Genomic DNA, 14,484 nt, shown 5'->3' on the forward strand with positions numbered 1-14,484 from the left:
CCCCGAGGCCTAGGACGGCCGCTCGGAGGGGGCCCTTCCAATGAGAAATCCTCCAGCCCAGCTTCTGTCCACCCCGGCCGGCGTCCAATTAGCTCCTACAGGACGGGTTCCGGCCTGATGCGGACATTCAGACCCGGTCGGCAAGCCTCGCGGGCGCAAGAGCTTCCGCAGACGTTCCCGAAGCCTGGATCCTCCGCCCACGGTATCGTTTGAAAAAAAGAAAAGAACCTCCCCGAAACCTGGCCTGCAGCGGTCTGCTCTCCCTGCCTGCCCTTGGGGCCCCGGGGCGGGGAGGGGTTTTTCGGGCAGACGTGGGTCCCAGAGCAGGGACTACTCGGGACAAGTCTGGCGCAAAGCTGAAGCCGAACCCCACACCAGTCCTCTGCGCCAGTGCGCGGCGCCCCGCCTCTGTCACAGCTGCTGCCCCTACTCAAGATGGCGGCCCGGACCCCTTCCGCCGCCTTCGCGGCCGCTTCCTGCCGGCCCCCCTGGTTCAATCAGCGGCCGACAACTGTCTAGGGCCAAGGGCGGGCGAAGCTACCAGCCAATAAGAAAGGGCAGCGTGGAGCGGCCCGTCTGGGCTCCCGGGCGCGTGGACCAATGAGAGCGCGGCGTGTGGGAGGGCGCGGGGTCCGCCCGCCAATGGGGAACTACGGCGCGCGGCCGGGACCCGGAGGCAGCTCCTCACGGCGGGCGCGGTTCAGTCCGGCAGCGGCGGCGGCGGCGGTGGAGGAGGAGGAGGATGTGGGCCACGCAGGGGCTGGCGGTGGCGCTGGCTCTGAGCGTGTTGCCGGGCGGCCGGGCTCTGCGGCCAGGCGACTGCGAAGGTGCGGCGGGGCCGGGGTCCGCGCACCGAGGCCGGCCTGGCGGCGGCTCTGAACCCACCCAGACCACCGAACGGCCGAGAGGCCGGGGCTGGAACGGGCGGGGGCGGCGGCCGTCCCAGCGGGGTCCGCCCGAAGAGGGGCGGACGCCGGCCTAGAAAACAGTTCCTGAGCCTAGGAAACTGGTCCAACAAGAAAAAGTTGGGACTAGATCGTGCAGAAAACTTGGCTTGAAATTGAGATAACGCCGGAGTTTCTTTCTTTTCCCATCACGGGGCAGAGGCTCTCCCTGGCCCAGGTCGGGAGTCCCCAGGGCCGGCCATGGGCACCATTCTGGGGCCGGTGGGCCTGCGAAGCCGCACCTCGGGTTCGATGTTGTATTTGGAAATGAGAAGCATTTGGATTGTTTTTGTCTTCGCCCTCCGGTTTGGCCTCTTCTGAGGTCACAGTGAGTCCATCCCAAGGACACGTGTTCAATCTCGGCTTAAACTTTATGGAAGGAGCAGGGAGGAGCCATGTGTGGGTCACTGGGTGATGCTCGTTCCCCATGTGCCCTAGGTGTACCAAGGGACCCCAGCAACCCGGAGGTGGGTTCTGCCCACCCGTGGGCACCTGAGAAAACCCGGTGATGGAAAAACTCATCTCTCACCGTGTCTGCTATTTAAATTGATGACGGAGTTCCCTCCTGGTGGATTGGGGTGCACCTTGGTGATTGCTGAGCATCTCCCTTCCCTCTCTTTTCCAGTCTGTATCTCTTATCTGGGAAGATTTTATCAGGACCTCAAAGATCGAGATGTCACATTCTCACCATCCTCTGTTGAAAAAGAGCTTATAAAATTCTGCCGGGAAGCAAGAGGCAAAGAGAATCGGTTGGTGAGTAGCTGGTTACCCTCCCTGGCTGGCCCTGCCCACTTGCCTGTTCAGGAGGTTAACTGTTCTGTTAGTATGCTAGTGTGGGACTCCAGTCTCCAGTGTTTTCATGAATTCTGCAGTTGTGAGGTTTTGTTACCCTGTTAGTATTGAATGAGCACGTACTGGGTGCTGGGCACTGGGAGTATCAGTGGGGAGAAATGACAGGCAAATAAATGACAGCAGCGGGATGAGTGTCCAGCAGAAAATAGACCACGGTGCTCTGGCAGAGAGGGGAGATGCTGATTTAGGCAAAATAGTCAAGAATCTCTCTGAGGAAGAGTTGTCATTGCAAGGCAGGAGGGAAGAGCATCCCAGGAAGAGGGAACAACCATGTGAGTGTTCAGAGGCCACGTGCAAGGACACAAGATAACAAAGTGGGCACAGGGTACGCCAGTGCTGAATTGGGACAAGAGCCCTAATGAAATGATGATTTTTGTAGCTTTAATTTCCCTGGCAGTCGCTGGTTTGTCTTTTTTTATTTTTATTTATTTATTTTTTTAATTTTTTAAATGTTTTTATTTATTTTTGAAGGAGAGAGAGAGAGCATGAACGGGGGAGGAGCAGAGAGAGAGGGAGACACAGAATTGGAAGCAGGCCCCAGGCTCTAAGCTGTCAGCACAGAGCCAGGTGCGCGGCTCGAACTCACGAACTGTGAGACCTTGACCTGAGCCGAAGTCAGACGCTTAACCGACTGAGCCACCCAGGCGCCCCTGTGTGTCTTTTTTTTTTAAAGGTCTGAATCCTGGCGACTCTTAAACTTATTTGGAGGTTGTCAGCTCTGGGACTGAGCATGTATTAAGAGCCCAGGGTTTACGCTGACTGAATCTGACCGCTGGTACAGAGAGGGTGTGGGGAAAGGGGGTCCTGGCAAAGAGATGTTTTGAGATATCAGTGTGTTGTGGAGGAGAAGGCTTTCAAGGGAAACCTCCTGAAGGTCATTGTCCTTTCTTGCTGCAGTGCTACTACATTGGGGCCACAGATGACGCTGCCACTAAGATCATCAACGAGGTGTCGAAGCCCCTGGCCCACCACATCCCTGTGGAGAAGGTCTGTGAGAAGCTCAAAAAGAAGGACAGCCAGATCTGTGAGCTAAAGTATGGTGAGTGTGGCTAAACCTTATTTAACAAACACGGACCCTCTGAGCTCAGGCATTAGGAGTCAACTTTGTAGCTGGGAGAGGCAGGTGAGAAACGAGAGCCTCGTTGAGTTTTATAGCCGGGTAGACTGTGCTAAGTGAGGGGCAGGGTGGATCTGGCCTCATGGGTGGAGGTCTGAATAGGGCTCACTGAGGAGGTGACATTCAACATGCTTTGGAGGCAGGCGGTGGATTAGCCAAGGGGAACAGCTAAGGGAAGAACATTCCAGGCTGAGCAAACAGGCAGTGCAGAGGCAGCCAGAGGCATGGCGGGTAGACAGGGCACAGAGGGCCTTGCAGATTGGTGAAGATTTGGCTTCAGATCTTTAATCTGAGTCAAGTTGGGAACATGGGATTTTGAGCAGAGAAGGGATGTGGCCTGACCTTTCCTGGCCATAAGCTCTGAAGGCCCAGCAATCTTCCTCATTTTGAAGAGAAATGCTGTGTGCGGACAGGCAGGCCAGGAGTTCCAGCTGCTGCAGCATCTCTCTTGCCGACATTACTGGTGGGGAAAAGCAGGCCTCAGAAACAGGACCAGGAATAGTTGTCCTCGTCTATAAAGTTTAAGCAGCACCAGCATATTTTACTGTGACTTGAGTGTCCAAGGGCCTGTGTTTGTCCACTTGTGTCAAGGATGCCCAGTCTCCTGACCGTGACCTGACAGGCTGTTGGCTCAAGGTCTCTCTGTGGTCACAAGTGGTTGTGGAGAGAGTCAGCTCTTGACCAGGGCCTGTGTTGGGAAATTGGTTGGAGCTAGGGGGTCTCTCTGCTCTGTCACCATGGAGCTGTCATTCTACAGTGACTTGACCTCTACTGTGACTATTTTTCAAGGCACTTGGAGTGGGAACCACATTTCTCCTGTAAGGTTGGTTCCTCCTGTAAGAACCATGTAGCCCCCATCCCTGTCCTTGGCAATACTGCATGTCTGGGTGGATGCTGCCAGCGTGAGACCAGCCTTCCGGTGAAAGGGCCTAGGCCAGTTCCCCCAGTTCAGGGCAGTGGGCACAGACACACACCTGCAGGTGTCTGGAAACGTCTGTCCCTCTCAGACCAGTAGACTGCTTGTTTCAGCGGATGGGAGGCTGTGCTGGGGTGACCCATCCCAGGACTATGAGGGTCCGTGGCCGCTCCCACGAGCTCTCCCTACTCTCTCCTCCAGACAAGCAGATTGACCTGAGCACAGTGGACCTGAAGAAGCTCCGGGTTAAAGAACTCAAGAAGATCCTGGACGACTGGGGGGAGACGTGCAAAGGCTGTGCGGAGAAGTCTGACTACATCCGGAAGATTAATGAACTGATGCCTAAATACGCCCCCAAGGCAGCCGGTTCACGGACTGATTTGTAGTCTGCCCGCCCCCCGCTGCACCTGTGGGGAAAGCATTCCACTTGCGTCTTCCCTGCAGCCTTTTTGTAATTTATTTTTTAGGCAGGCTCCTGACAATGTCAGGTGTGAAGCCTGGAGCTCTCCTGCCGATGCTGGCTCTACAGCGCCCCCTGGGGGGTTCACTTTGTTCTGTTGCTGGTTTACTCTAGGACTTCAAAGTGTGTTTGGGAATTTTTTATTAAAGGAAGAACATTTCTAGCTGTCCCTGGAGAATTAAAGTGAATCTGAAATAGGATTTCAGCCCTAACGAAGATCCCAGCAGTTTATGCTTTCCAGTTCACAAGAGTTGTCTGCTATCTTCACATCTGCCCCTTGGCCGCCAGTGCCGGAGATGCCAGGCAGGACACGGGCTGAGGCATGGGGGCTCGTGCAGGACTGGAGGCAAGCCCGGGAGAAGACTGGGTCCCATGCCTCACCCCGAGGTGACTTGGAGTGGAAGTCCCACCTGGGGAGCTGGAGGCCGAACAGCCTCTTGGCAGAGCACAGGGGGTTGAATCTGGTGTGCAAGGGGCTTATATCAGGGCTGGGTCCGAGCAGGACTGAGGGTATGTTTAGTATGGTTTTCTGGAACGATGACTTCAGTAGCTGCCTGTGTTCAGTACCATCACATTTCTAAAGATGCTCTTGGGCTGGCTTCCTCCACCAAGCACCATCCAGATCTGGCCATCTACTTGGCCATCTGAGTTTGTGGTGTGGGGTCAGTCCCAAGCCTCTGATGCCTAATTGGGGTTTTGTGAGATATGCAGGAGTCGGTTTATACAAAGAGTCAGTGAGAGCTTGCCTTTTGCCTTTGTTTACCCAAGATAAGTCTAAAATAGTTGAGGTCTTGTCCCCAGTGTCTCCAGAGTCTGGTTTTTTTAGTTACTTCTGGGGTTGGCTCTTGGGGAACCCAGTTGTCAGTGTAAGCTGTGGCTTGGTGGACACCCCTCTGCTTCTCGGGCCTGCAGAGACCACCTGAAGGGAAAGACCAGTAGTGCTTTTCCAAGAAAGACTTCAGTCTTCCTTTTTTGCAGTTTATTTATACAGTTGCTAAATTCAGTTTGCCTACACAGGCCTTGTCACAGCCTGCAGTGGCATCCACTAGTGCAGTGGCCCCACATTTTGCACATCTGCAACACCACGTCTAAGAGGAAAGCAAGGCTGAGCCGCTTCTCAGGCCAAGACTTCCTTGTTTTGGAGAATGAGCTGTTAGGATCTGACAAGCGCAGTGTCCTGAGCCCCTTACAGGCACTGGGAAAATCCACAGCTAAAGGCAGAAGCCTTAGGAGATGTATGGCCATGGCCTATAGGCCACACTGAACACAAGAACAGGGAAAACAACAACCGCTCCCACTGTAGGGCTGACCCCCGAGGTTATCTATGAGAGGGTTAACTCGTCCCTTCTGGAAGTGTAGGTCAGTTCTGGCAATGTTACAGGTGTTTTCGTGTAAGCTTTCCCCCTTGCACCTGCCTCAGCTGTTCCAGGAGTGGTTTATTTATGGTTGTGGGAGGAGGAGGAGCTGGTAGGCTTTAACCCACCCCACAGTTGCCTTGCTGAAGTTGGGTCAGGTTCTGCAATGCTTCCAACAGCTCTCGGGGGAATGAAGCCATCCTGAGGGGGCTTGGGCGCCTGGGCAGAATTCATTCCACCCACCCCACTGGCCCCACATCTCGCCTGGAGGTGAACAGAAGGGCACTGGTCAGCCAGAGGTAAGCGTGGCAAGCTGTGGTAACTACTGGATTTGGCTTTGTCTTCACCCATGGCTCCCTGGCCCTGTCCTTACAGCCCACTGCTCAGGTGGCTGCAGCAGAGGGTGGGCCCAGTGGCGCCAAGGAGCCTATTCCCACTTGGTAAACGGCAGGTTTGCTGGCTCGCCTGCCAGGTCTGGCCTTGTGCATTCAGAGCCCATGGCCTCGCGGCCTTTACGGCGATCACTGCATAGGATACCAGAACGCTGAGGGTGCCTGTTCTGTGGGCGGTGGGTCCTGGACGGGGCCTACGGAGGTTCTCGCGCCTGTCCATTCCAGACCCTAGTCGGGAGACGGCCGTGGTGAGGATTTGGGGGAGACCACGTAAAGAGCCACTGGGTTAAGACCCGGGAGCCCGGCGCCCATAGACGCTGCCACTCCTACTCCACGCGTCGTTGGACACCCAGGGCCCGCAGCCCACGGGGGTCAGAGTCAGTGCAAGCCAGCCTGGCTCTCAGGAGGGCCATGAATTTCCGCGTAGCCCAGAGCTTTGGCCGCGGGGTGGCGTCAGAGCTCACTTTCAAGACCACCCGGGGTCACGTGGCACGGAGAGGCGCCGTCCGATGACGTATGCCGGCGCAGCTCTCGCCCCGCCCGCCGCCGGGTCACGTGACAGTCCGGCGCAGCCTGATAACGCGACGCCCGGCCCCTGGGCGCTGCTCCCGCCCCGCCCCGCTGCCACCGCCGCGCCGAGTCCTTTTGTCCAAGATGGCGGCGCCGGGGGCGCTGCCTCCTCGGCCGCCGCCGCCGCCGCCGCCGCTGTGAGGGGCCTGCGGGCCGCCCGCCCGCCCGCTGCGCCGGCGCCATGAAGAGGCAGAGCGAGCGAGACTCGAGCCCAAGCGGGCGCGGCTCGTCATCGTCGGCCAAGCGGCCGCGGGAGCGCGAACGGGAGGCGGAGGCGGGCGGGCGGCGGGCAGCGCACAAGGCCTCGGGCGGCGCCAAGCATCCCGTTCCAACGCGGGCCCGCGACAAACCCCGCGGTAGCGGGGGCGGCGGGGGTGGGCATCGCGACGGCCGCGGCGCCGGGGACGCGAATCACCGTGCGAGCAGCGGCCGCTCCTCGGGCTCGGGCGCCGGCGGCGGGGGACGCGGCGGCAAGGCCTCCGGGGACCCAGGCGCTTCAGGTGCTTCGCCCCGCGCGTCTCCGCTGCCGCCACCTCCGCCGCCGCCCGGGACCGAGCCCGCGGGTCCCGGCTCGTCGGCGGCCGCACCTGAGTACAAGACGCTGCTCATCAGCAGCCTGAGCCCTGCGCTGCCCGCCGAGCACCTCGAGGACCGGCTCTTCCATCAGTTCAAGCGCTTCGGTGAGATCAGCCTGCGCCTGTCGCACACGCCAGAGCTGGGCCGCGTGGCCTACGTGAACTTCCGGCATCCGCAGGACGCACGCGAGGCCCGCCAGCACGCCCTGGCCCGCCAGCTGCTGCTCTACGACCGGCCGCTCAAGGTGGAGCCCGTGTACCTGCGCGGCGGCGGCGGCGGCGGCGGCGGCAGTGGTGGCGGCGGTGGGAGCAGCCGGCGAAGCAGCAGCAGCAGCGCTGCCGCCTCCACGCCGCCCCCAGGTCCCCCCGCCCCCGCGGACCCGCTAGGCTACCTGCCACTGCACAGTGGCTACCAATATAAGCAGCGCTCGCTGTCCCCCGTAGCCGCCCCGCCGCTGCGGGAGCCCCGTGCTCGCCACGCCGCCGCAGCCTTTGCCCTGGATGCTGCCGCCGCTGCCGCAGTGGGACTATCCCGGGAGCGGGCCCTGGACTACTACGGGCTTTACGACGATCGCGGGCGTCCCTACGGCTACCCGGCCGTGTGCGAGGAGGACCTGATGCCTGAGGACGACCAGCGCGCCACGCGCAACCTCTTCATCGGGAACCTGGACCACAGCGTGTCTGAGGTGGAGTTGCGGCGGGCCTTCGAGAAGTACGGCATCATCGAGGAGGTGGTCATCAAGAGACCTGCCCGTGGCCAGGGCGGTGCGTATGCCTTCCTCAAGTTCCAGAACTTAGACATGGCCCACAGGGCTAAGGTGGCCATGTCAGGCCGGGTGATTGGCCGCAACCCCATTAAGATAGGCTATGGCAAGGCCAACCCCACCACTCGCCTTTGGGTGGGTGGCCTGGGACCTAACACCTCACTGGCCGCTCTGGCCCGGGAGTTTGATCGCTTTGGGAGCATTCGAACCATTGATCACGTCAAGGGAGATAGCTTTGCTTACATCCAGTATGAGAGCTTGGATGCAGCCCAGGCTGCCTGTGCAAAAATGAGGGGCTTTCCCTTGGGTGGTCCAGACCGAAGGCTGCGCGTGGATTTTGCCAAAGCAGAGGAGACTCGATATCCCCAGCAGTACCAGCCCTCACCCCTCCCCGTGCATTATGAGCTGCTGCCCGATGGATATACCCGGCACCGAAACCTGGATGCTGACCTGCGGGTGCGGGATAGGACCCCCCCACACCTCCTGTACTCAGACCGAGACCGGACCTTTTTGGAAGGGGACTGGACCAGCCCTAGTAAAAGCTCTGACCGGCGAAACAGCTTGGAGGGCTACAGCCGCTCGGTGCGCAGCCGGAGTGGGGAACGCTGGGGAGATGGGGACCGAGGCCTGCCCAAGCCCTGGGAGGAGAGGCGGAAGCGGAGGAGCCTTTCTAGTGACCGCGGGAGGACAACCCACTCCCCTTACGAGGAAAGGAGCAGGACCAAGGGTGGTGGGCAGCAGGTGGACCGGGGCTCTGATCGCACTCCTGAGCGCAGCCGTAAGGAGAACCACGCCAGTGACGGGACCAAGGAGTCAAGCAGCAATTCTCTCAGCAACAGCAGACATGGGGCTGAGGAGCGGAGTCACCACCACCACCATGAGGCTCCAGACTCTTCCCACGGGAAGAAGACACGAGAGAGCGAGCGCAATCATCGGACCTCTGAGGCTGAGCCCAAGCCTCTGGAAGAGCCAAAACACGAGACCAAAAAGCTCAAGAATCTTTCTGAGTATGCCCAGACACTGCAGCTGGGTTGGAATGGGCTCCTAGTGTTGAAAAACAGTTGCTTCCCAACATCTATGCACATCCTAGAGGGGGACCAAGGGGTTATCACCGGCCTCCTCAAAGATCACACTTCTGGGAGTAAGCTGACCCAGTTGAAGATCGCCCAGCGCCTGCGACTGGACCAGCCCAAGCTCGATGAGGTCACACGGCGCATCAAGCAGGGGAGCCCCAATGGCTATGCAGTGCTTCTAGCCACCCAGGCAACCCCCAGCGGGCCTGGCACTGAGGGGATGCCCACGGTGGAGCCAGGCCTACAGAGGCGGCTTCTCAGGAACCTGGTCTCCTACTTGAAACAGAAGCAGGCCGCGGGGGTGATCAGCCTGCCGGTGGGTGGTTCCAAGGGCAGAGACAGCACGGGCATGCTCTATGCCTTCCCGCCCTGTGACTTTTCACAGCAGTACCTCCAGTCAGCACTGAGGACATTGGGCAAGCTAGAAGAAGAACACATGGTGATAGTTATAGTAAGAGACACTGCCTAGCCCAGACCTGTTTCCAGCTCCGCATTTGTGTCACAAAAGCAGTCATTTTAAAATCTGATTCCCCACCTCCTACTCCCTTGGTTTGAATTCTCTGCTGGGTTATTTTGGTTCATTTGGTGGGGGACCAGAGTCCTGACCCCTACCAACACTAAGTTCTTAGATTTTTGAGGGTTTTTTTACAGCGATGAGCAAAGGGACTCCTGTCACATTGATTTCTAGTGTACAAGATACTGTCTGCTGTGTTCTGTATTTTTTTATTTTTTGACTAACTGTATGGAAAGTTGTCAGTAAAGCCTTTGTCAGAGGATGGATTTTTAATCCTGTTCAGAGTCTTGGTTTAATCAAGTTTTTCCCCACTGCACACAAATGCGCCATCTTTGCGGCACTGGTGTAGCTCAGAGTTCTGATGGATTGTCCGCTCTCAGTCCCTCAGCTCTTTGGGCTGAGTCAGGACTGCGTTCACATTTTTAACCTTGGCTGAGAGCAGGTGGGCTTCAATTTGCCTCTGGACCCTACCTTGCCTGGCTGAGCAAAGCCCATGCAAAGGAAAGGGGTGAGCCTAAGGTCTATAACCAGCAGCTGTGGTAGTTTTGGAGTTTTTGTTCTCTTGCCCTAAACGTGCGTGTTCATCCACTTGAGGTGTAGCTGTTGGACAAGGTGCCCGATCTTGAGGTCTTTTTGCGAGCCGGTAGTCTAGCAGTTGTGTGGTCTTGTAGTCATGGGGAAGAACAGTGTAATATTGGTGCCAAGGGGCCTCGTTCTCACATATCCACGCAGGCTCCCCCTCTTGTTCAGCCTCGCAGCCTTAATGTGGCAGCCCAGGAATGCTCAGTTGGAGACCGAGCTGCCTTAAACTCCCAGGGACACTAGAGGCCAGATGTCGGAATGGAGGGTGACAGGAAGCTTCTCTGGGCTAATTCTTGAACTTGACCCAATGTTTGTGAATTCTGGTTCTTCCTTTGGTTATTCGTGGCTGATGTGTCAAAGGAACAGGCCTCTGCCCAGTAACTAGAGCTTTTGTGAGGGACGTTGAATCCCCAGACGGAAGAATTTTTGCAATGCTGCAAGGGAACATGATGGGTTAGGAGGATGCTCTTAACTGGCTTACCTGTTTCTCAGGTGCAAGGTAAGAGAGAGTGCCTCAGCCTCTTGCCCTGCTGCTGAGGTGGAACCACTGGAAGAAAGGTGCTTCTGTGGGGAATGCAGTCACAGGTACCAAGCTTTGGCTTGTTGGCTTGAATGGCTTTGACTAGCACTGCCCAAGCTAGGGGGCAATGTGGAGGCATCCTTGAGCTGGGAGGGACTCTTTAAAGAATTACTAATGCTGTCGTCACTGGTCTCTAGTGAGGTCATAGGGCAAATGAAGCCAGCACCATTGGAGACCAGGGAGGGAAACCAGTCATACAGCAGTTGTCACCATGTCCCAAAAGGCTCATTGTCAGAGCTGAGGGACAGCAGAAGCCCCAGTAAGAGAAATGAACCCCCAAAAGGCCAGGAACTCTAGGTTCTGTGGGCCATGCCACTCTCCTGGCCTGGCCTATTACCCCAGCTGGGGCAAGGCAACACAGGTGACAGCCAGATGTTTTGAGACAGTTGTGAAGTGGAGGCTGAGGCTCAGTGTATCCTGCATGGAGAATACGTGCTTGTCCACAAGGACAATGAAGGAGGTGGCTTTTAGGGACCTTGGAGATTTAAAATGAACAGGGTAAGGTGCCTGGGCAAGTACTGCTCACTGGGCTAAAGCTGGTACTCATGAGAGAACAAGCATGTTCACAACAGAAAACCTTAACAAAGGAGGTGTTAAATGTGTTTATTTGTTTGTACTTGAGCTGTGGCAACACCTACAGGGTATCTAAGCAAGTCTATGGTGGGGGGGGGGGGGGAGGGGCAGCTGACCACAGCTCCACCATCCTGGGGTAGCTCATAATGCCAGGAGTGGCCCTTATCTTGTTCAGAGCAAGCGAGGTAGGGGTGACCTGAAGGCACAACACAGGGCTTCCTGCAGATCTTCGAGAAATGCCTGGGTCACACACAGGCCAGAGGTGCCTTGCCCCTTAAGTCCCAAACTTCTTTGGGCTGATGCTTCACAGAGTGGGTGCTCAGAACCCAGAATACTACACCTCCTAGCATTCCCAGATGGAAACCTGGAGAAGACACTTCAACTCTTGACTTGTCCGCTCTTCAGGGATAGGTGTTCTCTGTTCCCAAAAGGAAATACAGAGTTTTAGTAAAGAGCCACACCTACTGTGTGACCTTCCTCCTCCTCTTCCTTGGACCCTCTTCTCAACCACTTCCTCCCTTTGGCTCTTAAGACCCTGCAGGTTCTGTGAACTTCTCTCAGGCCTTGGCCAGCACTAGTAAGGGTAAGTCAGGTGGTCAAGGCACTGGTTGATTTCAGACTGCTCCAGAGAGAACAATTTAACTGCAGGCATCAAGCACCTCCACCTGGGGGCTCGGGTCCTCTCTGAGGGGTTGCTTTAAAAAAAAAAAAGAAAAAATCAACCTGAGGCAAAAAAAAAAAAATGTGAAGAAAAGTTTGCCTCCTCATTGGTTTCCTAGTATTGTACAGATTTCTTCCTAAGTGACTCCAATCTTAAGCCCTGGTATAGTAAGAAATAGGGCTGATGTCTCAAGCCTCTCAGGGCGCTTCCCTAAAGGCACGTTGTCAAGTCAACCAGAACTTTGCTTTCCTGCTGGAGGGCCTCATCTCCACCCCAGAGACCCGTAGGCACTCCCAAGAGCTGCCGGCAGAGTTTAGGGACACAGCCAGTGGCTCAGCTGAGTTCCTGTCTAGAATATAGCGCTTTTACTTTTGGCCTTTTAACCTGCTTTCTTCTGCATCCAGCACCAGCAATCAAGGCTACACCACGGGTCAGGTGTTAGCAACCCACTAAAGCTGAGGCATGAAGCTGAGACCTCTACTCTCTAAAGGACCAAGAGCTAGCTACCTGTCTGACACAGGCCCGCGTTTGTGTGTGTGACAAATTGTATGGTATTCCAAAGCCCGACAGGGCTCTGCCAGCCCCTGGTGAGTTTTAGCCATGTTGTCTTGCTTGTTTACTTCACAACCAAATTTGTCCCCTCTTCTCTTGGCAAAGGGAGAAAAAAGTCTCTAGCCATGTGATACCTACATAATAGAAACCAAGAAGCTATTACTTGAGCGAACTCAAAGGAAGAGACAGGTCTGTTTACTGGGAAGGAAAGCAGGGTGAGGTGGGGTCAGTGAAAAGGTCAGAGCATGTGGCACTTCCCTGGCAGTAGCGCAGTTTTAACCAACCGCAGGCTGATTTTGGAGGCCCGAGACTGCATCTGCAAACCCAGGCTGCCCAAGCCCCCACTGCCCCCAAACCGCCAAAAGTGAACAACTCCGGTCCGCTATCACTGTCTCTTGAGGAAACTGGTGACAGTCACCCACCCGACTATAGAGATGGCCAAAACGTTTTCACTCCTTAGCTTTGCCAGCATGTTTCTCCAAAACTCCCCAGGACCCCTAACTTGCCAGTTCCACCAAACACGTATGGCAGAGCTGCCTTCTTGAGTCAGTCTGGGACAGAGAGATGTGCCCACGGTGGACAATGCCCAAGCCTCTCCTCCACCCCACGTGGTTGGTTCTCGGGCACAGACCGTTACTCCCTCTGGAGCACGGCTGCAGACCAGGTTTAGACACTGTGACTAAGCTACTTTTCTCCCCAGAGTGCTTTATTTGGGCAGAATGTGTTCTCACCGCCATCCTGGACTGCCTCTCCCAGAAGGCGTCTTCTCTACTGGCTGGCTAGAGCTGCAGGGAAAGGGACCATCACACTTTGGTAAAGAGAACAGGGAAAGGCCATGAACAAACAAAGACAGACTTGTAGTTTATTTTGTATTTTTTTTTAAATAAATACACTTTACATTAAAGAAAAAAGGCCTTTGATTTGTAATTTCCACATTGGGGAGAAAGGGAAGAAAAAAATTTTTGAAAAACAATCACAAAGAAAAATAGAGGGAGTGAACTTATATCCTAAGTTCCCTCAACTCCACAAAACCAATATCCACAACGACCTTGCTGCCCCCAAACCATGAAGGTGGGTGAACCTGGGCATTTACTCAGCAAACAAGCAGTGCCTTCCTCCCCACCTCGGGCACGAAGGAAAGCAAATTAACCTGACAGCATATGAGGCAACAAAACAGGTTAAAAAATCATATATTATATTTATAATAAAATATTCTTAATCCTTATCAATTTAAGAAACCACGATTTTCCTTTTCATTTAAATACGTATGTAAAAATGCCTCTGTATTGTTCTTTAGACATCATTTTCTTCCATAGAAAATGAAGTGCAGGGACAAGAGACCTGGTGGATATAAGTTCATACCCTCAGTTATAAATGCCTGTTTTTTTTTTCTTTTTAAGTTTTATAAAAAACTATTTCTTGTTCTTTAAGTAAAGAACGTTATACAAAGAAAATATATTGTGAAATAACCCCAGAGACATGTCCCCCCCCCCCCCCTTGAGGAAAGAGCTGTCCATCCTAGGAGAAGGGGGGAAGCAGAATAGGGCCTAAACCCTGTTGTCTTTTTGTGGTTGTTATTGTTTTAGAAGGACCCTCAGATTCCAGTGAGGCTCTCTAAGCCATATTCCTCTGAATGCAGGGCATGCAGTTCCTTAAAAGACAGCCCTGGGAGATGGGGAAGGGAAGGTGTTCTGAATTCATCTGACTCAGTTTCTCGCCTGTCAAGAATGTCTTCCACATGATGATGGTCCCTCACTCATTCAGAGATAAGATGATGTCATCTTCCAAATCAGAGTTGTCAGAGCTGTCCGCTGAAAGGGAAGAAGACAGAGAGACTAGGTTATGCACTAGGCTTACAGGAAGCTTTTAGGAAGGAAACACCTACATACACACATTTATGCTTGAGCAGAGTTAACTGCCAGTTTCCAGAAAGAAGAAAACACAACAATTAACTACTTGGAGCTGGCTCTGGAGAATTTACTTGTTGGCAACAGTGGCCACCCT

The 14,484-nt window shown here is 55.1% G+C and overlaps 4 protein-coding genes across 22 annotated transcripts in view; 3 read left to right on the plus strand and 1 right to left on the minus strand.

The window, feature by feature from the left end:
• Positions 1-2,047, plus strand: part of DOCK3 (dedicator of cytokinesis 3) — a 603,425-nt gene extending 601,378 nt beyond the window's left edge. Inside the window, exons 56-57 of the transcript XR_006592949.1 lie at positions 1,036-1,038; positions 2,037-2,047. The gene's annotated coding sequence lies outside the window, so the exon portion shown is untranslated. The remainder of the gene's footprint in view (positions 1-1,035; positions 1,039-2,036) is intronic.
• Positions 436-4,458, plus strand: MANF (mesencephalic astrocyte derived neurotrophic factor). Its single transcript, XM_006928821.4, has 5 exons — positions 436-513; positions 608-827; positions 1,570-1,697; positions 2,694-2,835; positions 4,031-4,458. The coding sequence occupies exons 1-5, from the start codon at positions 436-438 to the stop codon at positions 4,213-4,215; spliced, it is 753 nt and encodes a 250-aa protein (XP_006928883.2). The 3' UTR covers positions 4,216-4,458.
• Positions 4,459-6,651: 2,193 nt separating this feature from the next.
• On the plus strand, positions 6,652-9,805 carry RBM15B (RNA binding motif protein 15B). The gene has a single exon (XM_023249173.2). It carries the CDS (start codon positions 6,788-6,790, stop codon positions 9,485-9,487), a length of 2,700 nt encoding a protein of 899 aa, XP_023104941.1. The 5' UTR covers positions 6,652-6,787; the 3' UTR covers positions 9,488-9,805.
• Positions 9,806-11,352: 1,547 nt separating this feature from the next.
• DCAF1 (DDB1 and CUL4 associated factor 1) overlaps positions 11,353-14,484 on the minus strand; it is an 89,935-nt gene continuing 86,803 nt past the window's right edge. For 7 of the 19 annotated variants that reach the window (XM_006928826.5, XM_019822218.3, XM_006928823.5 and 4 more), the window contains one exon: positions 13,319-14,291. In XM_006928826.5, the coding sequence (XP_006928888.3) occupies positions 14,233-14,291 (59 nt within the window). In that variant the 3' untranslated portion in view covers positions 13,319-14,232. Of the gene's footprint in view, positions 11,686-12,526; positions 13,289-13,318; positions 14,292-14,484 lie in introns of those variants that run through there. The other 12 variants (XR_002151429.3, XR_002151400.3, XR_006593021.1 and 9 more) reach the window with 6 other exon arrangements.

The sequence above is a fragment of the Felis catus genome, chromosome A2 (genome assembly GCF_018350175.1).
Source record: "Felis catus isolate Fca126 chromosome A2, F.catus_Fca126_mat1.0, whole genome shotgun sequence".
Lineage (NCBI taxonomy): Eukaryota > Metazoa > Chordata > Mammalia > Carnivora > Felidae > Felis > Felis catus.